The 27615-nt window shown below is 35.8% G+C and overlaps 1 protein-coding gene across 3 annotated transcripts in view; it reads left to right on the top strand.

Annotated features, from left to right (window-relative positions):
• The window catches only part of USP24 (ubiquitin specific peptidase 24), a 160402-nt gene that overhangs the window by 70575 nt on the left and 62212 nt on the right, over positions 1 to 27615 (top strand). For all 3 annotated transcript variants that reach the window (XM_010350843.3, XM_039473839.2, XM_074380874.1), the window contains exons 13-31: positions 1373 to 1480; positions 1688 to 1783; positions 1874 to 2035; positions 2228 to 2275; positions 7610 to 7717; positions 8371 to 8520; positions 9108 to 9239; positions 10061 to 10172; positions 12200 to 12276; positions 13253 to 13393; positions 13580 to 13633; positions 14651 to 14766; positions 17543 to 17609; positions 17835 to 17945; positions 18648 to 18746; positions 18866 to 19039; positions 22933 to 23018; positions 23177 to 23270; positions 25034 to 25189. In XM_010350843.3, the coding sequence (XP_010349145.2) occupies positions 1373 to 1480; positions 1688 to 1783; positions 1874 to 2035; positions 2228 to 2275; positions 7610 to 7717; positions 8371 to 8520; positions 9108 to 9239; positions 10061 to 10172; positions 12200 to 12276; positions 13253 to 13393; positions 13580 to 13633; positions 14651 to 14766; positions 17543 to 17609; positions 17835 to 17945; positions 18648 to 18746; positions 18866 to 19039; positions 22933 to 23018; positions 23177 to 23270; positions 25034 to 25189 (2091 nt within the window). The remainder of the gene's footprint in view (positions 1 to 1372; positions 1481 to 1687; positions 1784 to 1873; positions 2036 to 2227; positions 2276 to 7609; positions 7718 to 8370; positions 8521 to 9107; positions 9240 to 10060; positions 10173 to 12199; positions 12277 to 13252; positions 13394 to 13579; positions 13634 to 14650; positions 14767 to 17542; positions 17610 to 17834; positions 17946 to 18647; positions 18747 to 18865; positions 19040 to 22932; positions 23019 to 23176; positions 23271 to 25033; positions 25190 to 27615) is intronic.

Here is a 27615-nt window from a genome sequence, read left to right as displayed (position 1 = left end):
AATGGTATTATTCTACATCTAGTTGGTAAGCCAGAGAAAAACCTGGAGCACACTTTGACTATATTAAGTTAGTCACTGTATCAGTTAGAATCTAGTCAGGAAGCAGAAACTATGCTAGGTATATCAAACAGAGGGAATTGACTACAAGGGACTGTTTACAAAGGTGTTGCTAGGTAAGGTAGAGGAACAAAAAAAAAAAAGAGAATGTTGTAGAAACAAAAAGAAAGAAGGGATATTAAGTTCAAGGAAAAGAAACTGCTCTTGGAGATACTTTTACTTTTAAGTGCTGGAACTGTCAAAGAGGTGTTCCTGGCACCAAGGTTTCCAGAGTCCCTTGCTGCTACAACCAGCATCTGCATCCACTCTGAGCCTGATTCACGCATACTTCATCCTTCATCCTGCTGCTCACCTCCCAGCACTTCCTCTCATTGGCAGAACATAACAGGAAGATAGCTGGCAGAGGAGCTGGGAAATGTAGTTGGCAGGCTCCCAGCCCAGCATTACAGAGCAGACTACAAAAAATCAGGTGCAGGAGTAAAAGAAAACAGTCCCAGGACCCAAGATATTACTTCCTATGTCTTGACCTTGGTGGAATACACTCATGTAGTAATTGTTTTGCGAGTATAAATTTCGAATCCACATAAGGTTGAAAGATTAGAGACCATGACTTATATATTGTATATTCCTACTACATTCAATCAATGACTCTACATACCTAGTAGATGCTGAGAAAATTCTTAAGAAATTGAATCTAAAATGTCCTCTTGTCTTTCAGTCTCTCACACGAACAATGAGGCATGACAGTGACACAATTGAGGTTATAAAGTGAATTTTAACCTTAAGGTTGACAATAGGGTCTATAGTTCTGCAGCAAAGACTTATTGCCCATGGGATAAATAAACATGAATTGAAATCACAAAATATGAGTAAAATGAAAAATAAGGCAGGTAATATGCTCAACTGGAACCTTCAGGATCATTTATAAAATGCCCAAAGTGGGCACATTTGTTTTATAATTCAATCAGTTTAAATCTTTTAGCATTTGAAAATACTTTGTTCTCTTCTTAAAGTGAAATATGTCCGATTGAGAACTTGATTCTCGTGGTTTTGCTTTTTGTTTTTTGTTTTTGTTTTACATTGTTCATTTAAAGAATTAATGCTGCTAGGAATTTAAATAAGGCCAGCTGATAACAATTAATAATGGTTGCTTCGTATAGTATTGCCAGTATTGTTATGCAGGTAGATGCTGATTAGACTACAGTCAGTTTATCTTTGTTATATTTTTGCTTATGCTTCTGTAAATTACCAGGGGGAAGACTTAGGTTGTTCCATGTTCCAAGACTTAACTTTATTCCACTGGTTCCTTTTCCAGTCAGGACAATCATCTACTGTGATTGAGAACATTCATACTATTATTGCTGCAGCGGCTGTGAAATTTAATTCAGATCAGCTTAATCATTTGTTTGTTCTCATTCAGAAGGTATGTATTCAGTCAGACTTGCTTACTTTTAAATTTTCTTAAAATAAGTTCTTTTGAGGTCCTGGAACCCTTCCTCCCCACTCCCCAATTAGCAGTGTTTAAATGTACTTTTCTTATGTTGTTACTGTTTTTAGCTCAACTTTAAAGTTTTTGCATATTTTGCCAGTTTGATCGTGAAGCAATTCCTGTGTCTTTTCCATTCTACAGAGCTGGGAGACTGAGAGTGATAGAGTAAGACAGAAGCTATTGAGCCTGATTGGACGAATAGGCCGGGAAGCTCGCTTTGAGACCACTTCTGGAAAGGCAGGAGAATCAAATGGATTTTTCTAGCTACAAATGCTCAAAGCAGCTGTTTGCATATTGGCTGGTTGATCATATGTGATATTATTGTAGGTATTAGACGTACTCTGGGAACTGGCTCATCTTCCAACCCTGCCCAGTAGCCTTATTCAGCAGGCCTTGGAGGAGCACCTGACAATCCTTAGTGATGCATATGCAGTGAAAGAAGCAATCAAGAGGAGCTACATCATCAAGTGCATAGAAGATATTAAGAGGGTTGGTTTCAGCTTTGATCTGATTTTGTTGTTAGACCAACAGTATTCCCTGAGTAATTAGAGCCAAATAATTTTCCTCCCCTGTTACATAAATTAAACTACATGCCCTGTCTAGAAGCTCTTACCTTAAAGATTGGGAAATTAGTATTGCTTTTACAAAGTCACTTATATTTCTCTTAAAATGAATTTTCAGCCTGGAGAATGGTCAGGTTTGGAAAAAAACAAGAAGGATGGATTCAAGGTAAGAATTTGCAGATGGAACCAACCAAAAGGTATACTAGTTTAATAATTCCTTTTAATAAATTGCATCACAGTTTTAAAATAATAGTGTGTTTTAGTGTTTCTTAGAGTAATGTTCATAGTCAAGCTTGATGTCTAAATATTTATGACCTATGCTTTATTATTTAAAGCTTGGGTAGTTACTGACCCTTAATGGGAAAAAAAATCTAGTGTCACATTCAGAGAGTAATTTTATCATATAATTGTCATAAAATTAAAAGATTTTCAACTTAGTTTTTCTTTTTGAAATTAAATCCAAGGTATGCATAATAAGTACAGTGGGTTCTAAAGAAATATTACACTTTTTTTCTCCCATTAGGGAGAAATGGAGGAACGTTGATAGAATGAGAGAAGGGAAGGAGGTTTAGTCATTGATGGCACATAGTAGTGTTTCGGGTTCTTCATTTAGACATGTTCCTAGAGTAATTCTGTAGGCAAAGTCACTCAGTGAGTACCTGTTGCTGGGGCTTGCTTTTAGAAGGCAGGGTTGGATAGTGACTTCTACAAGAGGGACTGGGGCTCTAGGTTACTGTGAACTTGTGGACTGTCCTTGGAGGTGGTGGTTTGCAGATTGAGCAGTAATGATTGCAGCTCTCTTGTTGTTCCAGTCCCTAAGCCTCAAGCCTCTCCTCTGAGAGGGCTGATCACAGTGGCCAGCTCACTGGACTGTGTGTCTATTGTTGCAGCAGCCCCTATTGGAGCAGCACTGTCCTCTCACCTGGGCCTTCAGGGTGCCCAGACCAAACTGAAAACCTAGCACGGGGAAAGCTTTCACTTTCTGATTTTCATTTTATTATTCACATAAGAAAAGTTTTTGGTAGGATAGCTAGTGGCTTAGTAATTTCACTGGTAAAACATACTTCTTGGCTTTTGTTAAGTATTTCTTTAAAGGAACTTGGATACCGCTAACTAATTTTTATTGTATATTAAAAGACTCTTAGGCTTTTATTTCTTATGTTGGGTTTGGTCATAAAGTTTAGTTGGGGGCATTGGTGAACTTTATGTTTTATATTTCTGACACTGAAATGTGACCAAGTGAATTTTCTACATGTAACCCAGCTTTAGAGATTTTAAAAGGTATTTGGAAACTAGAGCTGGTAATTCTCAGGTTATGAGGAATTTTTCTTTTGACTCAACAACATTACTTTCTTTTCACTCAAATACAGTTTGAATTTTTCTAGTTTCCTTAGCTCAGTGATACAGATAATTTAGCAGTCTCTCTTTATGAGTAAAATTCATTTAGAGTTATTGAAGACGTTTGTAACCTTCAGTAGTAATAGTAATACGAAAAGGATATCTGTAGAAAAATGGTCTTTTCTTCTCAGCAATAGACCCATTTCTTTGTATATAAAAGGTCAAAGCTGAATGGACTTTTCCCTCCCTCCAGGGAAACGGCGTTTGAAACCAGAATATTCCTCCTGACCATTATTCCTTCCTTGTTGCAGCTAAGCATTTCTTAGCTTTTTTAGTCAGTTGCATCACTGCATCTTTATTGCTTCTCTTTGCAGTCACTTCATTCATGTCTGTTGTTTTATAACAAAACTCAAAACTCAAAAAGTAAAAGAATTTTTGGAGTTACTTGTGAAACTTGAATATTCTTTCTTTTTTATTTCCCCACTGCTCCCAATAAAGAAATTCTGGTGTACCGTTATTTCATTCCAAACAATAACATCTTGCCTTTTATGTAGCACTTTTCAGTTTATTTACTAAGTGCTTTCATGGACTTTCACAAAATACACATTGCTGAAGGGGGGCAGTAGGAAGATCAGAGCCCCCTGGATATGGCTCCAGGCAGGGGGGTGAATTATTTACTTCCACTAAAGGTGTTTTTCTATGCTATGCCCTTTCCTGCCAGGCAGCAAGGTGGGCTGACTGGGGATTATGTCTCCCTGCCAGGCTACACAGAAACTAAGCAAAGGGTAAGACAAGATCACCCACTTCTTAACTCCCCTCCCACCCTCAGCTACCTCTATTCCCCCAACTGATTCCCCCTCCCCCTGCTTTTGACACTCTTAAAATTCCCAAGTTCCACTATTGTGTTCAGAAATTCTGATCTTGATTTCCTAACTTTATTTCTGTAGATTCTGCAGGGTACCCTCGGCTCCCCTGGTCCTCTTTCCTTTGCTGCTTCTATACCTTCCACTGTCTACCCCAGTCCTTTCCCTCTTATTTCACTTCTGTTTTTCTTCAATTAAAAAGTTTAAATGTACCCATCCAAAAAAAAAAAAAAAACTAAACCAAAAGAAACTCATTTTTCCTCAGTTAGTTTTATCTGCATACTCCTTAAGTAGTTTATCTTCAGGCCACCTACTATAGTGCCTGACAGGCTTTCAGCCAGTGTTGGTTTCCCTTCCTCTTACTTCATCCCCTTCACCCTATGAGGATGCCGAAAGCCTCACATAGATAATAGCTGAATCATCTCTACTGCCAAAACACCTAACAGAAAGTAAGAGTAGCAAGATATCCTCAGTACAGATACTTTCATATGATGTGGTTAGTACAGGAGAAAATACTTTTAGAATTCGTCCTCCCAATCAAAAAACTTTGCCGTGGTCCTAAGTAAAAGGATAGATCTGGAAAAGCAGACAGATGAGAAAGTGGGAATGTTCAACTTTGAGACAAGAGAACTCAAGAAAATATGAAAGCTTTCTTTAAATACGAAGAGCATTGTTACAGAGAAGTTTCATTCAGCTTACTTTTTCTGTCTCCTAAAAAGTTATGTAGAAGCATGTTTCAATGTCAGTGAACTTTATGTGAGAACAGTCTGAAAACAGAACTCAGTTCCTTCTGAGGTTGTGAGTTCCTCATCATTGGAAATACTGTAAGTCAGTCACTTTATAAAAAAATGAATAAAGGGAATTTAGGCATAGGTTTGCAGGCTAAACCAATTGACCTCTAAGGCTTCATCTAATGTTGAGTCCAATTTAGACATCCCATTAGCTCCTTCTTATGAAACCTCCACTCCATGACATTATCAGATATCTTCATTTTAATTGTTCATTACAATCTTTTGCCCCTTTTATAATTGGAAAAGAGTAATTTAAATTTTTCTTGTAACTTGGCACCATGTCATAGATAAGTTGAAATAAATAACATCTTTCCTGTTTGCTAAACTTAAAAAAGGCTTTATCAGAAATAATTCTTGCATTCTAATTTTATAGACTTTTTCTTTGAATTTTATTGTATCATGAGTTAACTTCAAAGGATAATTTTCAATATTAAATAAAAATATGGTCATTATAATTGACTTAATTGGCCATGATGATACTTTTTAATATATTTGCTTATTGCTGAAGAGTTCATATTTATGTCCCAATTTTCTAATCCTTTGGGGAAGGTATCTGTTTGGATATAAACCTTACAGTTTCTATTATTGTCATTTTGCAACTTTTACAGTGTAGCCAGAAATATTCCAGCTAATTTCACAAGTAGTTGGCCTTTTATATATATATACCTTATTTCTGTGATTCTAAGATGCCAGTGATTGCAGCTTGCATCTCAGACTTAATAAATTTGCAAAGAAGAGAAAAGAAGCTGTTCATTTTGCAGTTATGGACCACTGGTTTAGATTCTTAATCAGAGGTTGAGTCTAAGCCTTTTTTTGAACAATTATGAACAGCTTCATAGGAGCACACTGCTTTGCATTATATATAGCAATGCTTTGAACGTCTCTGAAATCTTTAAGATTGGCTGTGTAATTTTGAGGCATGTTGATGAATATGGAGTTTTGTGTGCTTGTTCTCTTTTGTAAAACTCAAGCTGCTTTTTTTCATAATTGAGTTGTGTACACTGTTAAAAGTTAAACACTTTCTCTCGAAATAAGGTGCAGATTAGGACAGAGAGACATTTACTGCTGAGTGATATAGCCCTTCAAAGAGTATGAGTCTGTCATCTCAACTTCCCCTGGCTTTGGAAAATGCTTTAGTGTGAGACCACTGACCATTTTCTTTTATTTTAATTGTGTTGATGCACACAGCTGGCTAGTGCCGCATTAGGGTGTAATCTTTTTCATAATATTTAAGTAACAAATTAGTGTTCCAAATTTAAGTGAGAAAGCCATTCTTGTTTACGGTACTACCTATACCAGGTAACAACTGAAATGACAGGTAGATGAACAAATACCTTTTGTGTACAGCTAAGTTTGCACATACTCAGGTAAGCACAGCTATATAAAAACTTACTTCTGTGCCTAGTGGCTAGTGAGTTTCTTTTGACATAATTGTTTAAAGTGTCAATTTTAGAAATGTTAAAATATATGAAGTCTGTGTCTTAGAATCTAGGAAATACGGTATTTGCTGATTGATGATTGGCTGATCTCTATGAGGCAAGGAAAAAAGTATTGTGTAACAATAACTTGCTCATATTTACATATTCAATAGTGAGATGTTTTTCTACAAAGACACCAAAAGTATGTTTCCCCTCCACAAGAGTCTTCATCTTACACTAAGGCTCGATAGAACAAGGAGGCTTTAAAACAAAAACTTTAGCCTCTGAAGAATGCTGAGGACTTAAGTTTTTACTCAGCTTTTTGGTTAGAGATTTAATAGTCATGTTTAAACTGAAATTTTTACCGAATTTTGAAATTTCATATTTCGAAAGATGCTATTTATTAAAAAAGCAATTCTCTTTATAAAGAGTATTACATGAACAGTAGACTTTTTAGATTGTACTATGAAGATCTCGATTGTCATGTAGCAGTTTCAGAAACAATATATTTGAAAATGTTTGAAAAATGTACAGTATAAGTGTAAAGTGTCTGTAATAATAAAAGGTAGAATTACCTCTTATGAAAGTGTTTTAACTAGGAAATACAGATTATGAATATTTTCTTTAGTATTTAGACCACTATCAGTGTCTTGATCATATCATTGGTATCTTAATCATATAATTATAGAAAGCAATATTCTTACTCCACCATCCAGTTCAGTATTATCCAAGTTAAGCTTTGGCCATCAATTTATTTTGTGTCAACATGACTTAGCAGCCTGTGCTACTTAATCTATCCTCTGAAGTTGCTAATTCCTTGTTGTCTGTTTTTTGCTGATGTACCCCTGTACATTTACTGTCACTTCACATCCACTCCTGTTTGCAGTTCTTGTCCTTAGGAAATTGCATGCAGAATAAGAAGTTGAAGACTGATTTATGAGTGCATGGAGATAAGCTATAAATGGTCAATATAAAGCGTGAAATAAAATGTGTAACAGTAAACCTGATTGACTTGGAAATTTTTTATAGCCAATAAATGAATCTGCTGTTTATTCTAAATTTAATTAATGTAACTTCTTTTTAACTCTAGTCATCTCAGCTTAATAATCCCCAGTTTGTATGGGTGGTACCAGCTTTGCGTCAGCTCCATGAAATTACTCGCTCATTCATAAAACAAACCTATCAAAAGCAAGACAAGGTAAGGGTATAGCTATTTTTTATTATTACGCAGTTACTTGCATGACCTTATATAATAACAAAACATGACTAAAATTACTGAGTTTATAGTCACTGTTTTTTGGGTTATTAATGTAATTCACTTACATCATTTATTTAGTAATCTTGAGTTTAAGCATCACTCTGCTTTCATTTCTGTGGAACTTTATATATATATATATATCTCCTTAACTCATTTCCTTTTTATTTGCTTGATTTTGAAATAATTAAGCCAGTTTTTAAAAGTTAGAATGGTAGTTTTAAAATTGGTTTGAAAAGATTGTAAAGCTTGTTTTGTAAGACAAAAGGATTAGTTTGCTTAAAGTACTAGAATTTCCTCAGTATATAGACTTGGGAAGAATGATCCAGAAAAGTGGACAGGAAGTGAAATGGTTATTTTTAAAGACTTTTTTTAAATAAAAGGAATATTTTTTAGATGGCAAATGTTAGTAAAGAAGTTTATTTTCTAGTAAATGTACAGATTGATTTTATTTACTTGTACATAGGAAATACTGAATGAGGAAATTCTTATGTTTGCTTTGTCTCACCTAGGACTACATCCTTAAATAGCAGTATTAAACCAACAGAATAACTGCAGGTTCTCACTATCACTTTTTTTGTTTTGTTTTTGCCAAGAGCATCATTCAAGACTTGAAGAAAAATTTTGAAATAGTGAAATTGGTAACTGGAAGTTTGATCGCTTGTCATCGGCTTGCAGCTGCTGTGGCCGGGCAGGGAGGCTTAAGTGGCTCAACGCTAGTGGATGGCCGGTACACTTACCGGGAGGTATCAGGCCTTGTGTTTTTGCTTCATGATTTACAGCATTCATTTGGCCTTTTTATACTTGTACTATAAAAAGAATTTTTGTTAGCTGTAACTATAAAGAGTAGTATGAGGTTATCTTTATAATGATGGAACAGTTTTGTATCTTGATGTTTGTGGGTTATCTTTCATATGATGAAGGAATGAACATCTTTTTTTGTCTTTGTTCTGAAATAATAATTGTTAATTCTGTGGATAATGGGTTTTGTTTTTCAAATCAATTGATCAGTAATATTATTGTCTTTTTAAAAATTAGGAAAAATCTTAACTCATCAGTTGTGAGTTTATAGTATTTTACTTTGAGATTGCTGTAATTACGTTTTATTGACACCCAAAATCAATCAGATTTCTAATAGACTTGAGATAGCTTCTATTACGTTATACTACCAACTTGTAAACAGATTTTTATTTTTAGTATTTACTTTACCCTAAATTATATGAAAAAGGATTAAGTAAAACTGTTGTTAAAATTTAAAGTTTAGTTTTGTTTTAATGTTGCTTTTAGGAATGAATGCCTGGAGTTAACTAAGTAGCATTATTTCTTTTTGCAGTATTTAGAGGCACATCTAAAATTTCTGGCATTTTTCTTGCAAGAAGCTACTCTGTATCTGGGTTGGAATCGTGCCAGGGAGATCTGGGAGTGTCTTGTGACTGGCCAGGATGTTTGTGAACTAGATAGAGAGGTAAGAAGATGGTATTATGGATAAAGGAAGGAAGAAATGTTACATAGTTCATTTTTTCTGTATGTCTCACATCTTCTAAATACTTTATATTCAGTTTATATACGCATAAATAGTATGGGCCAAGAACTGGAAGTGCTGAAAAAATGTTTTATATAGTATATATTCATGATAAAAATAAATGTGCAAGTTCTTTGGTAATTTTGATACCATTCTCGATAAAATACCAAATTTAACCAAATAAGTATAGATAAAGAATTCTAGATATATTTTAAGTTCTTTTCCCCTCCACATGAAACTAATTTTAAGTTACCAACAGAAAACTTTGAGTTCCTATAATGATGTTGCACCCCAAAAACAGTAAAAAAGAATTGGTCCCTGGACAAATTTTTTTAAACTATAATTAAACAGCCAAAGATAGATTAAATCAGGAGCAAAACACCTGCCTTGACATTTTTTAACAGTGAATTTCATTTCCTCATCTTGTTTGACAGAATAATATTAACTATTTTATAGACTTGTTGAAAGGGTTCACTGTGTGACAGTGCCCAGCATAGTGCCTGGAGCAAGCAGGCAGTAAATGTTGATGGAAAAACCCAAGTACAAAATCCAGTGAAAAATATGAGTAGATATTTTCATTATCTAGAGAAAAGATGGCTAGTAACTGCTTCATTTAATTTCAGAATTCCAAGCATTTTAGCTTTGAGTGGTATTTTGACAATATAAACATTTGAAGTATTAATTTATCTTTACTTTTCCAGTTTGGAATATGTATTTGCCTGCAATAGATCTTAGTTATAGAGTAATACTGTCTTACTCCACAGATGTGTTTTGAATGGTTTACAAAAGGGCAGCATGATCTTGAGAGTGATGTGCAGCAGCAGCTATTCAAGGAGAAAATTCTTAAATTGGAGTCATATGAAATCACTATGAATGGTAGGAAAAAGCTTTCATTTTTTCCAGTACTTTTAAGTAAGAAGTGTTATTCTTTCCTTTACCTGTAATCCTCCTTCTCAGAAGCAACTAAACAGTTAGGAATATCTAGAATTTTTCTTGTGCATATAAAACATATTTAGTACTCAAATTCCTTTTTATATGAATGGAATCTTATAATTAGTGTTTAAATCATATGGCCTGCTAGATCAAATTGTCTTTTTAAAGGATTCAGAATAATATTAACTATTTACTGTTAATAAATAAAATTTATTATTAAATTAAATTAACTATTAAATTATGGAAATCCTCTCAGGTGTTTCTTTTAATTGAATTCTTAAATTGAGATGTAATTTACATATCATAAAATAAAATTTATTATTAAATTAAATTAACTATTAAAGTATGGAAATCCTCCTCTCAGGTGTTTCTTTTAATTGAATTCTTAAATTGAGATATAATTTACATATCATAAAATAAAATTTATCATTAAATTAAATTAACTATTAAAGTATGGAAATCCTCCTCTCAGGTGTTTCTTTTTATTGAATTCTTAAATTGAGATATAATTTACATACCATAAAACTCACTTTTTAAAGTGTACAATTGGTGGCTTTTAGTATATTCACAAAATTATGTGACCTTCACTCTATTCCAATCCCAGAATATTTTCATCACCCCAAAAATAAGCCCTATACCCATTAATAGTCACTTTCCATTCCTCCCTTTATCCAGCCTCTAATCTATTTTCTGTCTTTATGGATTAGCCTAATCTGGACATTTGATATGAGTGGAATCATACAATGTTATCTTTTGTCTCTAGCTTCTTTCATAATGTTAAGGCATAATGTTTTCACAGTTCACCCAGGTTGTAGCATGTATCAGTACTTTGTTCTATTTTTATGGCTTTATAATAATCCACTATGTGGGTATACCATATTTTATTTATCCATTCATGAGCTGATGGACGTTTTGATGGTTGCCACTTTTTGGATATTATGGTTAATACTGCTATAAACATTCATGTACAAGTTTTTCTGTAGCTACGAGTACATTTCTCTTGAATGTATATCTAGAAGTCAGATTGTGACATATAATTAACCTTTGAGGAGCTGCCTGTTTTGCAAAGTGCCACATTATCTTGTAATCCTACCAGCAATGTATGAGAGTTCCAGTGTCTTCACTTTCTTACCAATACTTGTTATTATCTGCCTTTTTTTATTTTAGACATCCTAAATGGTTATAAAATGGTATCAAAATTTCATGGGTGTTTTTTTGTCTGTTTGTTCATTTGTTTTGAGACAGCTCTGTCACCCAGGTTGGAGTGCAGTGGCACGATCTTGGCTCACTACAGCCTCCACCTCTCGTGTTCACGTGATTCAACTACCCCAGCTTCCGAGCAGCTGGGATTGTAGGCATATGCCACCGTGCCCAGTTAATTTTTGTTATTTCTAATAGATTTCTGTATTTATTTTTGTAGTTTTAGTTTAAGACCAGCCTGGCTTGACCTCAGGCGATCCTGACCTCAGGTGATCCACCTGCCTCAGCTTCCTAATGTGCTGAGATTACCATGCCCAGCCAAATGTAACAGTTTTAATTTGTACTTCTCTGGTGACTAATTATATTAAGCATCTATTTATATGTGCTTTTTGGCCATTTGTGTATATTCTTTAGAGAAATCTTACAATCTTTTGCCTATTTTAAAATTGGGTTGTCTGTTTATTGTTGAGTTGTAAGAGTTCTTTATTTATTCTGGATACTAGCTCCTTATCAGATTCTTGATTTGCAGGTATTTTCTTCCATTATGTGAGTTGTCTTTTCACTTTCTTGGTAGTGTCATTTGAAGCACTGAATTTTGATTATATCTGATTTACTTACATTTCTTTCTGTTGCTTCTGCTTTTGGTACCATAGCTAAGCAACCATTGCCAAGAGTTTTATGGTTTTAGTTCTTGAACCACTTTGAGTCTTTTCGTTGATTATCTGTGTTACCTAGAGTACGTGAATTTATTTGACATTCTATAATTACAGGTTTTAACTTATTTAAGACTTTTTTTGAAAATGTGAATCTTTGTGATCATCGATTGAAAAGACAAGGAGCTCAGTTGGTAAGTACATTATTCTCAAATCTAGATAGTTTGGATAATCTAGTATAACTTGATTTCAGAAAAAAAAATGTGTTATATTTGAGAGATAACATGGATTTTATTTTTAAGAATGGCATCTCCTTGACTGCCAGCTACTACGTTGATAACAGAGCTTCTCCTAGAGTGTAAGGGAGGCTCCTTCCTGCACTACCCTGTCTCACCAGCTACTCGGGAGGACACCACTCTCTCCTCACTTCCCGCTGTTTCTGGCTGATCTAGGGACAGTCAGTGGCCTCCTGTGGCTACATGAATGCAGAGCAGGGATCGTTTACCTAAGCTTCCAACTCATCAGATCCAACAATTCACATGTACCTAAAAAGCAAGCACAGTCATCATTCTAGGATCACAATGGCAGGGATTTGGGGAGAAAAATATAGGAATAGACAGTGAAGCAAGAAAACTAGGATCTACAGCTTATATTTATGTTTATACATGCCTTTTTAAAAAGGTGGGGGCAAAAATTAACTTTTTTTTCCCCGAGTCCTTTTCATTCAGGACATGGCTTCCTGGATGGTAAGAATGCTGTTTCTTACTGAGCTTTAGAAAGACCAGATTGAGCCCCAAGAGTTAGTGACCACTTCAGGCTTGAGTGTGTTTCCTTTTGAAGAAAAGCTCATGAAAATGGTGCCCATCTCATTCCTGCTCTATTTCTTCTTCAGTAGCCTGTCAAACTGGATGTCCAGTTTGAGTCTAGGGATGTCTAAAGAGATATCGCCATACCTGTCCTGGTACCCATGGAATTTGCCCAGTGCGTCTGTGGTTGGGTGCTTTTTAAAGTTCCATATTATTGTTTTCATATGTAGTTGAGGTTTTGCAGCCTTAATTCATATTGAACTGAAGAGGTGTGGACTCATGGTGTAACAAAATAATTGTCTGTGATTTTGTAATTTTGTGATCTGGATATGCTTTCTAATTTAATTTTTTTTCTTTTGAGCAGTATGTAGAAAAGCTGGAATTGATAGGAATGGATTTCATTTGGAAAATAGCCATGGAATCACCTGATGAAGAAATTGCTAACGAAGCTATTCAGCTAATCATAAACTATAGTTATATTAATTTAAATCCTAGATTAAAGAAGGTAGGTATCTAAGGAAAGAAGTTTCTCATACACAAAAAGCAGAAAGTCATATATATATATATTTTAGTGATAAGCAATGATCCTTGACATGACCAAAAATTGGCTTCTTTATTTTGATATTTTGTCCTGAATAATGATTACAATTAAATGCCAAGGACTAATTGTAATTTCCATATACTCTTTCAGGATTCGGTATCTTTACATAAGAAATTTATTGCTGATTGCTACACAAGATTAGAAGTGAGTAGCAAATTTTATTTAACCTCTCTTTGAAGTAAATGCTTTTTTTCCTTTTCCTAATTTTATATTTTTAGATAATCTGTTATGCTGATGTTTGTGGCTGGATCCTATTGAAGAATTTATCAATAGTACCATATGTTGGCATAGGGGACAGATGTTTGCCCAGTATCTAAGTGTACTTTATAGGAAATCTTTCTCCCTCTCATCACCTGTCTTCCCCACTCTATCTACCTTCCTCCCCTTTTGGAGTATAGGTACTGTCTTCAGAAAATAGGTCGTCTATACATTCCATATTTCTAATAGAATCTTTTTCTTTTTTTTTCTATTTCTGTCTAGGTATTTTATACAAGCACTGCTTCTTTTCTTATTTTTCCCCATGTTTCATCTAGTTCTACCATAAATGTTATTAAAACACAGCAGGACAGTTAGTAGTAGGTGGCGTTGGTTGTCTTTGTCCATTAGAAGCCTGCTGTGTAATGCTGTCTCACATGTATCTCTCTTATTTCTAGCATGATGGTTAAAGCATTAAATATTCATATTCAGTTGATATGCTCGTTTAAGTTTTATATCTAATCAAAAAATATTCAAAAGCACAAAATGCTGCTGCCTCCAAATTTCAGTAAGTTAAACTTACTGTTGATAACTATGTGCTAGAATATGTACAGTGTTTTCCTAATTGTGACTTCTATCCAAATATGTCATCATAAAAAAAAATTCAGGTATTCAAATACCCCTATATGAGATCCCATGTAAGTATTATCATATATAGGGCACTAGTTCTCAGCTGGTGCTTATTTTACCTCTTGAGGTCATTTAGTAATATCTGGAGACATTTTTGGTTATCACAACCAGAAGTATCTTACTGGTCCCTAAGTGGATAGAGGCCAGGAATCCTATTAAACATCCTACAATGAATGCCCAGGACAGTCCTCTGCCATAGCAAATTGTCCTGACCGTAAAGTCACTAGAGCCAGGTTGAGAAACCCTGATAGAGAATGACTGTTTGGTATTTTTTAGGCAGCCAGTTCAGCACTTGGTGGCCCCACTCTAACACATGCTGTGACCAGAGCAACAAAAATGCTTACAGCAACTGCCATGCCAACTGTAGCAACCTCAGTTCAGTCTCCATATAGGTAAGTGATCAGAAGTAAAAAATACACAACACACATACATCAGATGTTTTTTAAATGGTCGGTATTTTTTATGTAGGTTTTTCAGTTATTGATTTCCTCATTTTATATCATAATTTTTGCAAGCCGTCATAATCCTGAGAGTTACATGTTCCCCATCACACACTCCTGAATCTGTCTCTTTGGAAGTTCTGTGTGTAGGTCATCACCAGAACCACCCGAGTACTGCCCTGTCCCTACCCTTCTACTTGGTGGACAGGTCCTCTTGTTTTAGTTTTTATTTGATTCATTTTACTTTTATTCTATGTAGTATGAATTTACTGTTTAGAATGAAATACCATATTCATTTTACCAGACTGATTTTTTTAAGTTTAAAATATTTACCTAGATCTTCTCATTGAATAGTCAAACTCAGGGCATAAATAGGGTAAGCAGAATGAAGTAGAAGATGATGATCAATCAAAATTATGCATTATAATATAATAGTCACTAAAATATTATTCAAATAATAATTTTATGAGAACTTTATCCCCACGTTTGTGTTAAAACTTTAAACTGAACATTGTCTGTTAATCACATTGCTGTGTTTTGAGTTTTCAGATATTCTTGATGAAATCTGAGTTAGTGTCTCCTGTAGTTCTTTGATATCAGAGAACTACAGGAGACACCAAACTCAAATTTCATGAACAGGAGATACAGGATAAAGAATGCATAATTTGGAACATTAGATGGAAGTAACTAAAGTACTTCTGTGGGGTTTTCATGAGCCTCTGCTGGTAAGCAGCACCATGTCATTGTTTCCCAGGAAACTGGCGAGGGCTCTGAGAAGGGCTTGCTCTCCGTACCTCACTCTGCTGCTGCCCTCTAGTGATGGGTACTCACAGAGTCTTTCTCTACTCCAGAATATCTACTTATTCTTATTCACAATTGGGGATTGTTAAAGCCTTCCTTTAAAAAGGGGGAATCAAGGCAGTGGGTCCCTTCCCCCATTCTTCTTTTTTAAAATGAATTTAATACTGTGTCACTTTACTTTATTAATATGAAGGAAGCCAATAAACTCAGCCTTTTAAGACTTCATTTTTAAGTGGCAGAAATAATATAGATTCAACTGATGATAAGAACACTAACATGACTTTCACATTCCCACATTCTTAGAAGTATATCTCAAATAGACTTTCATTTAAAATGTATATTAAGAATTCCCAAGTACATGTTTGTAAGGTATAGTCCGTCTCTGTGACTTAGTTCCTTAATGGTTCATTTATCTGATAAATCAGAATGTAAGTGTATTTATGTGGTATTGGGTTAGAATATCCAAACTCTTGCTTCTTTAAATGAGTACGCTTTTTGTTTTTTTCTCTTTACTAAGTGCTTTTTATTCTGAATCATTTCATATTTTGTGGACTGGAGAGACAAACCACATAATAATTTTAAAATATTCTTATTAGAAACTCTAAGTAGGGTTAATAAGAATATATAGTTTCAAAGTCGGATTTGAACCAGAACATTGTAGTTTATCTCATTTCACTAGTTTGGAAAGAACTTTTCAGTACCCATAATTGTTCCAACTTGGGGTAAGGGGGAGGGTTATGTCATCTATACAGCGTTTCATAATACTGTCTATGATTTAATTCATTATTGAGGCAACATTAAAAAAAACAGTTCACTCAGTAGTTCACTCACTTATGGACTTAGATGTTTTCTGAAGATTTTTCATCTGCATTTCAAGTTCTAGTTCTTGCCCATAGACTAGAATAATTTAGAATTCTGTTAAATATATTTAATAGAACTGCTAAAATGTGTTTAACCAGCTGTTTTTAAGTGAAATTTTAAGTACTGCTAATCAGCATGCCAGACCAATTGTTGGAAAATGGTAGTACCTCTTTTCAGTTTTAGAAATATACCTCTTTGAAATGTCTTGACTCTCTGGAATGGAAAATGTTTAAATAAAGAGACTTGGGTTTTCATTTCTTAATGTTAATACATGTAGTGTTCTCTTTTTTTTTTTTTTTTTTTTTTTTGAGACGGAGTTTCGCTCTTGTTACCCAGGCTGGAGTGCAATGGCACGATCTCGGCTCACCGCAACCTCCGCCTCCTGGGTTCAAGCAATTCTCCCGCCTCAGCGTCCTGAGTAGCTGGGACCACAGGAGTGTTCTCTTTAATAAAGTATGAGGCTGTGACTGTATAAGCTGCCAAATATTACAGTCTGATTATTTCAGATGTTAAGTAAGATTTCATAAGTCTTCAACCAAAAGAGACCTCAGATCTCATTTTTAGATAGCAACTTTTGTTTGTGTTATACTTACTGGTTTGTATGTCTTCTAATTCTCAGGCATTTCAGAACTTTGTCAGATTTCATGTGTCTGCAGAATTGTATGTCATACTTTAGTTATGTAAGACTAATGAGAGTCAAACTCACTGATTTCATTCTTAATGGATTAATGGACAGATAGGCCTATCTAACCTAACGAAACCTAGGTTCTCCGTTTATGGAATAACTGTTTAAAGAAGTAGAAGAAAGAAAAGGAAAGGAAACATAGAAGGTATAGGCTTCTCCCTTATTCCATCTGTGTGCTACAGCTGTGAGTTGGTGGAACCACCTCCCCATTGGGTAATGGGGAAGTTTAATATTCACAAGTTTCAGTCTTTGACTGAATTTTAACTGTTACTGTGCTAACTGTTATTGTGGTTTTGGTGAAACAGATTAGAATTGAGCTCAGATCAGTAATTCACTTCAAATACATTTTAAAACTTTTTTGTTGTTGTTGTTAATCCATAGATCCACTAAACTTGTAATAATTGAGAGATTGCTGCTTCTGGCAGAGCGCTATGTGATCACTATAGAGGTAAGCCGCTTCTTGTTTTTTAAGACATGTGTTGCTTAGGCTGGGCTCAAGCAATCCTCACACCTCAGCCTTCTTAGAACTGGAAGTTTAGCACACACCACTACACCCAGCTAGCCTCTCTTTTCTTAAAAAAGCATCTTCATTCATCATATATACATAGGTATGTATTTTTGATGTGTTTATTATTAGTGCTGTCTATCTGATTTGACTTATATATTTTTTAAGGATTTTTACTCTGTTCCACGAACTATTCTACCTCATGGTGCCTCATTTCATGGACATCTTTTAACTCTTAATGTTACCTATGAGTCTACCAAAGATACCTTCACTGTCGAGGTAGGTTTACATTAAGATCTGTAGTCATTTTTATGTTGTCTTATTATTTTCATAAGGCAGTCTTGATTGAAATAGCCGCATGAATAATCATTCTAAAGGCTGTTTGCAAACAGATGTAGAATAAAGACCTGAAATGAAACTGTGGGGTACAGGCAGATAAATAAATACTATATAATGTCACGTGGTGATAAGTATTATAAAGAACAAATAAGAGTAAAGCAGGTTGCAGTGGTGAGGAGAGTGATAAGAGGGTGAAGGGAGTGCACCAAATATTTTAGGTAGAGGTACACAGGGAAGATCTCTTTCAGGTGGTGACATTTGAGCATAAACTTGAGTAAATTGACAGGTTAAATGATGTTTGCTTGGGAGAACATTCCAGGCAATGGGAGCAGCAGGTACAAAGGCAAACAAGGTGACTGGTGTCAGGGGAGCATAGTGAGAAAGGCAAAGAGTGGACAGCACTGCAGTGGAAGAAGGGCTTGTTGTCTCATTCCACGCATAATGGGGAGGACGTGGAGTGTGGAATGGAACATTTAATTATAGCAGAAGGGAAGCCTCATGAGGGCAGAGATTCTTGTCTTTAGGTTCTCTGCTGTATTCCCAGCTTCTAGAACAGTGCCCAGTACCTAGAAGATGCTCAGTCACAGTTGTTTAAATGAATAAATAAATGAATTCTCTCACATGTTTAATTTTATTTTACAGGCTCACAGTAATGAAACCATAGGGAGTGTCCGGTGGAAAATAGCCAAGCAGTTGTGCTCTCCTGTGGATAATATACAGATATTTACAAATGATAGCCTGGTAGGTTTAAATAAGCAGTTTTTATGAATAATAAACAGATTATCATATAAACATTTAGCTTGATATGAATAATTTCCTCTTCCTTTCCCTCTCAATAATTAAGAAACCACTTTTTGCAGCTGACAGTGAATAAAGATCAAAAGTTACTCCACCAACTAGGATTTTCTGATGAACAAATCCTTACAGTGAAGACTTCTGGCAGCGGAACCCCATCTGGGAGCTCAGCAGATTCTTCAACCAGCTCCAGCAGCAGCAGCAGTGGGGCCTTTAGTTCTTCATATGCCATGGAGCAGGTACTGGGTGATCAATTGCAATTTAAAAACAAGAACTTAACAATCACTGTCTTTTTATGTGCCCATATGGGTTTAGATGATGATACCCTTTTCTCTCAGACAAGTTTTGACTCTTCCAAATTGTATAACAAATGCTGGGATTCAGCTGAAAGAAGATACATAATTTACCAGTCTTCCGAATCAATCACTGAATGATTCTGCCTGGTCACTCACTGTCCTCTCATGTATCTCTCTCTTCATTGATTCATTAATTTTTTTTCCTCTCTACTGTGTCATTCCCATTAGTGTTCAAACATGTTATTTCTTCCATCTGAAAAAAAAAAAAAAAAAAAGAAACCTCTTCCCTCAACTTCCACTGTCAGTTACTGAACTGACAAATCAGCACAGCCCCTGGAAAGAGTTGTCTAAACTTGTTTCCAGTTTTTCTTTTGCCATCCTCTCTTGATAAGATCTTTTCAAGTTAGTCTCTCACCTCCACCTCTTAGTCCTCATCTTCTTGACGTTTCATTGAAGCTGATACGTGTGATCACTTCGCCTTGAAACACTCTTCACTTGGCTTTCAAGACTTAGCCTAACTTTCCCCTGCCTCTCTGCCTGGTTTGTTGTCGTTGTCATTTGTTTTGTCTCATTTGTCAGTTTCTCATCTCCCTGATCTCTATACCCAAAATGGGAACGAGCTTGCAGCCCCATTCTAGATCCTGTATTCTCTCAATGAAGTATAATGTTGATTTAGCATTTGGGAGAGCCATTTTACATTATATTTTTATACTAAATTTATGCTTTATTCAAACTCCTAAGTTTGTGTTAGTTTTAAATTCTTGCAGTTATTAGGACATACCTCCCTTTCGGACCTTTGGAATCATGATTTCCAGAAAGGATTAAGAAGATAAAAATCTAAAACTAGTCTTTGAATAGTTTCTTTCATTGACTGAGTCTTAAGTAACATTTCTGACCACTTCAGAATATAAACAGTAGTAGTCCTGAATCACACCAGAGTCTAACAATTTATATGTCGTGGCCCATACAAAACCTAGAATGGAGATTCTGAACAAAGTGTGTATAGGTCCAATATTTGGACCTCTCCTCTATCTACAGTCATTCCCTTAATAATCTCATCCAGTCTCCAATCTCTGCATATTGTATATACATTGCTAACTGCTAGTTTTTAGCTTTACGCTGAAGTTCAAATAAATGTATCCATCCACTTAACATCTCAAGTGTCTACTAGGCAACCTAATCCTGATATATCCCAAATTGAGCTCCTTATACGTTTTTTCCCACTACCTCAATCCCACCCCAAATCTCTTCTTCCCACAATCTTGCTGTATCTCAAATGATGGCATCTTCAGTATTCTAATTGGCTCAGGCCAGAATCTTTGGGTTCCTTCTTTGACACCCATGTCCATGAGCAAATCCTTGTATCCACCTTCAGAATACATCAAGAATCCAGCTGCTTTTCTCTACAACCACAGCTTGCACACCAGTCTAGGCAATCACCATGCCTCACCTGGCATGTTTCAGTAGTGCCCTAACTGGTCTCACAGTTTCTACTCTTACACCAGTTCAGTCTCTTTACAGGGCACCCAGCGGCCCAGGATCTTACTAAACATAAGTCAGACTGTGCCACTCCTCAGCTCCAGTGGCTCCTGTCTCACTCAGAATAAGAGCCAGGCTTTACTGGGACCTTCAGGACCTTCCTAATGTGCCCTGCATAGCCTCTCCGAGGTTGTCTCTTGTGAGCTGCTCCTCTCATCACTCCAGCTGCACTGGCCTCCACGTTGATCCTTAAACAGTACAATCTGTTGCCTGTGCCTAAACTGTTCTTTCCTGATATGCGGGTGGCTCACTCTCACTTTCTTCGGCTTTTACTCACATGCTGCCTTCTCAGCAAGCCTTCTTTGACAGTCTTGTCTAGATTTTCAGCCTCTTTCCCACCCCTGTATTTCTTTTTGTTTCCCTTCCCTACTTTATTTTTTCTTTAGCATACTATACATTTTATTTATCTTGTTTGTCTCTCTCCCCCAATAAAATATAAGCTTCATGAGGGCAGATTTTCTTCTGTTTTGCTCACTGCTGCATCCTCGACACCTAAAACAGTGCCTAGAACATGATGGGTACTCAGTTGGTATTTGAATCACTTCATGAATTAGTTTATTTTGTACTTCTTTGTGTCAGGACTCCAGGGGTACAAACCTGCATAAGACTGTTCTGCTTTTTAGGCTTTTATAGTCTAGAAAGCAAGCTAATATAAAACAAAGGTATTTAAAAGACATATAGTGTTTCTTCCCCCAAGGTTATTATATATATATTCCTTTAATTCCAAATGTAAGACCTTGTGTGACTGCATCTTTTTTTTCCGTCGATATGGAGTCTCACTCTGTTGCCCAGGCTGGAGTGCAATGGCACAGTCTCACTTCACTGCAACCCCCGCTTCCCCGGTTCAAGTGATTCCCCTGCCTCAGCCCTCCTGAGTAGCTGGGACTACAGGTGCCCGCCACCATGCCCACCTAATTTTTTGCATTTTTAGTAGAGATGAGGTTTCACTGTGTTAGCCAGGATGGTCTCAATCTCCTGACCTCGTGAGCCACTGCGCTCAGCTGACTGCATCTTTTTGATTTACAGAGCGTAAACCTTACTAGAGATATCAAAGAACTCTAGTTGAGTTGTACTTAGGATTTTAGAATATTTGCGTATACACAATGAGACATCTTGGGGATGGGACCCAAAGCCAAACACGTAAATTTATTTATGTTTTATATATACCTTATATACATAACCTGAAGGTGATTTTCTACAACATCTTAAATAATTTTGTGCATGAAACCAGACTTTGACAGAGATCAGTCACATGAAATCAGGCCTGGAATTTTCCACTTACGGTGTCATGTTGGCACTTAGAAAGTTTCTGATTTTGGAGAATTTCACATTTCAGATTTTTGAATTATGGATACTCAGCCTATCTTGGTATTGTGTAGTTGTCAAAGTTAACTGTATTTCAAGGCTGGGTGTGGTGGCTGATGCCTGTAGTCCTAGCAGTTTGGGAGACCAAGGCAGAAGGATTACTGGAAGCCAGAAGTTCAAGACCAGCCTGGCCAACGTAGACCTCCATCTCAATTTTTTTTAAAAATTATATTTCATATATAACAAGAATTTTAAAGATAAATCGCACTCTGAATGGTATTATGGCAGCTAAATAACAACAAAAACAGTGTACATAGCATCTTCAAGTTTAATAATTTTTAACTGTTTCATATTCTGAATTTATTAAAAATCTTTCCACTTGAGGGGGTGTTGATTTAAAAAAAAAATCTTTCCACTTGTAAATACATTGTGTGATGTCTGATATCTTACTCCTTATAACCAGAAAATAGTATTTTAATCATATCTGAATTTCTTTTGTGCAGTTACACCCATTTTGTCTTTTCTGATCTTTAGGAAAAAAACATGGTAACTTCTTTTTCTCAACTTAAATTACATATATCTATTGTTGTGTGTGAATGTCGATACATAAATACACTACTTTTGTTTTCATATCACTCACCCTGTTCCCTGCAGGCAAGCAGTGATTAGCTCAGCGGTGCCTGCTCTCTGTTACATTAATTACACATCCCCTCTGCTTTACCTCTCTTTTACTGTGCCTGCCTTTTGGTGCCTTAGTCCCTTGACTAGCAGGTGGCCAGGAGGAGGGAGAGCAAGTAATACACACTAGAAGGTAGTGATACCTCCTCGAGTATGTTCTTATGAGGTGTTCTTCAGTACAGACGAGCACTGTGCTTCCCTCAAGCTTTACAGTCACCAGCCTTTCAGAACTTGTATTTTTATTTGTAAGTTTGATTAGGAAAGAAGAACATTCTTTTGTAAATTTGAATTTCTATTTTGCTTTTTTCCATCAGGAGAAATCCCTCCCTGGTGTAGTGATGGCTCTCGTCTGTAATGTATTCGACATGCTTTATCAGCTCGCCAATCTGGAAGAGCCAAGGTAAATATAAATATTTGTGAGACTTGGCAGAAAGTTACTAACATTAGGGAGCCAAGTAACTTTTCACTTGAAATGCATTTTACTTTATATTATGTACTAATGGACTTTGCTATTAAACTATGGCTTATATGAAAAAAATTATCTTTGAAAAACTTCAGGATAACTCTACGAGTACGGAAGCTCCTGCTCTTGATACCCACCGATCCAGCCATTCAGGAAGCCCTTGATCAACTTGATTCTTTAGGAAGGAAGGTATGAGTATCTTTGCTATTCAACTAACATGGCAATTTTATATCACAATTCAGTGACTGGTGTCATATGATACCATCTTTCCCATAACGTTTTTTCTTCTTTTGAAAAATATCTTTGCCAGCCCAGTGCGGTGGCTCATGCCCATAATCCCGACACTTTGGGAGGCCAAGGTGGGAGGATGGCTTGAGCCCCAGAGTTCAAGACCAGCCTAGGAAATGTAGAGAGACCCCATCTCTACAAATAAAAAAAATTAGCTGGTGTGATGGCACATACCTGTAGTCCCAGCCACTCACGAGGCTGAAGTAGAAGTATGGCTTGAACCCAGGAGGTCAAGGCTGCAGTGAACCAAGATTATATACTGCACTCCAGCCTGGGCAACAAACCAAGACTCTGTCTCAAAAAAAAAAAAAAAGAAAAAGAAAGAAAGAAAGAGAAATACCTTGTCCATAAATGGAAATCAGAACTTAAAGTACCTATATAAAGTCAATAATGACATCAAGTTTTAGAACTGGAAGAGCCTTTAATATCATATACCTTTCCACCTCCTCTTGTTATATATTAGGAAACCAAAGCTCAGAGAGATGAAGTTACTTGTCCCAGATCAGACTCTAGTTCTGCTTCAGTTGAGAACTTTTTTGTTAGTCATGGTGCCTCTTTGAATCTGATTGTTGCATATGTCCGAGTTGCTTATATGAATGGATTATCATTTAATTTTTTCACTTGATATTTAAAGTTCATTTTTGTTGATTGTTAAAATGCGTTCCTTAAGAGATTTATCTATATATTGAAATTGTGTCTTACCTATCATATTGTTTAAGTTCGGAGAATAAATTCATGTAGAAAAAGTTGTTAGAACTATATATTTTATATTTTAGTGGTAGAAATTTAGACCAGCTCAGTCACGTCATTTATTGCTTATACATTAATTTGAAGGAAAAGAAAACTGATGTAATTATAAAATATATCACTAGTATTAGCTTAACAAATTTTTCAATTCTACCACTTCAGCAATCTTGTAATTTTATCAGTATTTAGAGATACAAATTTTAAACACAGAAGCAGATTAAAATGAGCATGTATTCGCTTAGAATACATACTCAAAAGCATTCATGTAGTATTTGAATCTTATTGAACATTTAGAATTCGTATGATGAAGTTTAGAATTTGTATGATGAAGTTTTAGTAGTTACATAGTAATGTGGTTTTATGAAGTTAATTTTTAGAAAATATCATTGGTGTGCATGGAATATTATGCAGCCATAAAAAAACAATGAGTTCGTGTCCTTTGTAAGGACATGGATGAACCTGGAAACCATCATTCTCAGCAAACTGACACAAGAACAGAAAATCAAACACCACATGTTCTCACTCATAGGCGGGTGTTGAACAATGAGAACACATGGACACAGGGAGGGGAGCATCACACTCTGGGGTCTGTCGGGGGGAACTAGGGGAGGGACAGCAGGGAGTGGGGAGTTGGGGAGGGATAACATGGGGAGAAATGTCAGATATAGGTGATGGGGAGGAAGGCAGCAAACCACATTGCCATGTATGTACCTATGCAGCAATTCTGCATGTTCTTCACATGTACCCCAGAACCTAAAACACAATAAAATATATATTTAAAAAAAGAAAGAAAGAAAATAGCATTGGTGTGGCTTATATTAAAGAGGAAAGGAATATTAGAACATATACTAAGATCTGTTTCTCTTTAATTTGTCATTTTAGAAAGTTTATGTCATTTTTTATTCTCTTAAACTTAGAAAACATTGCTGTCTGAATCAAGTTCTCAGTCCTCAAAATCTCCATCCTTATCGTCAAAGCAACAGCATCAGCCAAGTGCCAGTTCAATTTTAGAAAGTCTGTTTCGATCTTTTGCCCCGGGAATGTCTACCTTCAGAGTGCTCTACAACTTAGAAGTAAGAAACCTAAATTCTTTTCTTTTCATTGACAGATCTGTTTGGATTTTTAGATTCATGCTTTCAGATCTCAGAAATCAGTAAATAGGTTTCTGTTACATGATGATTGGTTGAAAATTAGTTTTAAGAAATAGATAATAAATGGAAACTTTTTTGCCTTTGAATATGCAAAAGTTTATTTTTATTACTGCCTTAGCCCATTTGGTCTTCTGTAACAAATCACCATAGCCTGGGTGGCTTAAACTGCAAGCATTTATTTCTTATAGCTTGAGTGGCTGGGGAGTCCAGCATTGAGGCACCAGCAGATCTGGTGTCTGGTGTGGGCTGGCCTTCTGGTTCGTAGATGGTACCTTCTCACTGTGTCTTCACTTCCAAAATATGAATTTCAGGGGATTGTTGTAATTAGCCTCCCCAAAAGAAGCTTTAAACTAATACATTTAGTTCACTGAACATTTACTAATTGTTTACTGTCTACAAGTCATGGTGGTAAAGGGAACAGAGTTGAAAAGACAAGATATTCACTCCAAGATCTTATGAGTAAGACATACGGAAGCTGTATATCAGGCGTCCCCACACTACGGCCCCCTGAGGCCATTTATCCGGCCCCCCGCTGCACTTCAGGAAGGGGCACCTCTTTCATTGGTGGTCAGTGAGAGGAGCACAGTATGTGGCGGCCCTCCAGCAGTCTGAGGGACAGTGAACTGGCCCCCTGTGTAAAAAGTTTGGGGACGCCTGCTGTTTATACTGAGTCTGGGTGGCTGAGTGTAAACAAAGCACTATGGGAAAGTGACCAACTGAATCACTTCTGCTCTTGGAGAATAATAGATCAGACCCTCATACCACTTATGGTCTGAAGAAAATAAAGCCCTGAATAATTTTGCTTTGTCTTAGGAAGTTACATTCAGGCTCTGAAGAACCCATATCAGTGCCTAAGCAAACTTAATTATTATATCATGTATCTTAAGTACACAAAAGTCAAAATTTTTAAGAGGATACCTGCATTTTTCCAGGTTTCGTTTCATGCGACAACCTAATTTGGAGCATGTAATTATAGTCATTCATTTTCCCACTCCATTTGTTGCTTATATGATGTGATAACTTTTCATACAAGCAATATCTTGTTGCTTCAAGATGTGATAACATTTCATATTTGCCTTAATCGTTCTCGTAGAAAGATATCGTAGGCTAAAAAGGAAAAAATATTTAGCAAACATTTTTAAAATTATGCATGTCCTTATTTAATGTGGACATTTAAAAATATATGCAGTATTCAGCATGGAAATCATGTTCAAGGTTGAGTCATTGTTGTGTTTAAGAATTAATTTTATGAAATGTAGTAGCATTCAGTGTAGTATTAAGTTATAAAAACAGCATGGAATACCAAAGTGCTTTCTATTTAGATTATATTTTAGATTGTGGTGCATACTGAGGAGGCTTATTTGAAATGAAAATACTAGCTTAATGTCCACCCTGTTTAATAAACAGATGTCAAAAAATAAAATACATACAGTATTCCAAAACAGAAAATTGCTTAGGAATTTTTAGCCAATTTAAGCCTGTAGAATTTGCATCTTGTGATTCCTGCCAGATCTGTCATTTGCTTTTGAAAGATTATCTCCAAAAAGTTGAGGTGTAATTATTAACACCCACATTTGATAGTGCCTAGAAAAACAGAATGGTCCAACAAAGGGCCTAGCTTGCCATCAACTATCTAAATTCCATTATCTTAGAGCCATAGCACTGCAGTAGTAAAATACTTCCAGTATCATTTTAGGACTTCTCAGTAAGTGTGAATTCTTTTGATATTTTGTGTTGTGCTTTAGATACATAAAATACTAGGAAACCTAACCCTCCCAAAAGCTTTTATTTTGCTGTCAGTGAAAAGGTTCATTTCTTTGCAGTTTGTTTATTAACTTTTGATTACCTGCTAGGAAGCTTCGAAGTGGATATTTCTGTTTCTTTGAAGAAACCTGTGAATTCATTAAATTGTTGTCCATTAAGCATGAGGAGGGTGGAGTCAGGGTGTACATATAGACGAAGAGCTAGATATGCTTTAAGGCTTTAGAAGAGCACAGGTTCCTTTTCTCCCATTTAATGCTCATTATCCCAGGTTGGTGGGCCTGTTTCTCCAAGAGCAACCTAGGAGGAAGGCATCTTTAATAAAATCCCACATTAAGTTCTAAACTCATAAAACTCATGGGTTCATAGAAGCAGATTTTTGGATAGAAAATGATGTTGAACTACATTTAGTTTAAGATTGAGGCAATAGGAGTTTTTATTATTAAATCCTAACTACATAAGCACTTGTTTACTATTTGTTTTTTACTGATGCTTATACTAAGCACCTTAAAGCTTGTGCTGTAGTATGTAATCCATCAGTCTTCCTGTAAAGGTAATTACTGTGCTCATTTAGTGATGAGAAAACT

The sequence above is a fragment of the Saimiri boliviensis genome, chromosome 11 (assembly GCF_048565385.1).
Source record: "Saimiri boliviensis isolate mSaiBol1 chromosome 11, mSaiBol1.pri, whole genome shotgun sequence".
Lineage (NCBI taxonomy): Eukaryota > Metazoa > Chordata > Mammalia > Primates > Cebidae > Saimiri > Saimiri boliviensis.
The sequence above is the reverse complement of the archived record's forward strand: the minus strand, read 5'-3'. Positions and strand labels throughout refer to the sequence as shown.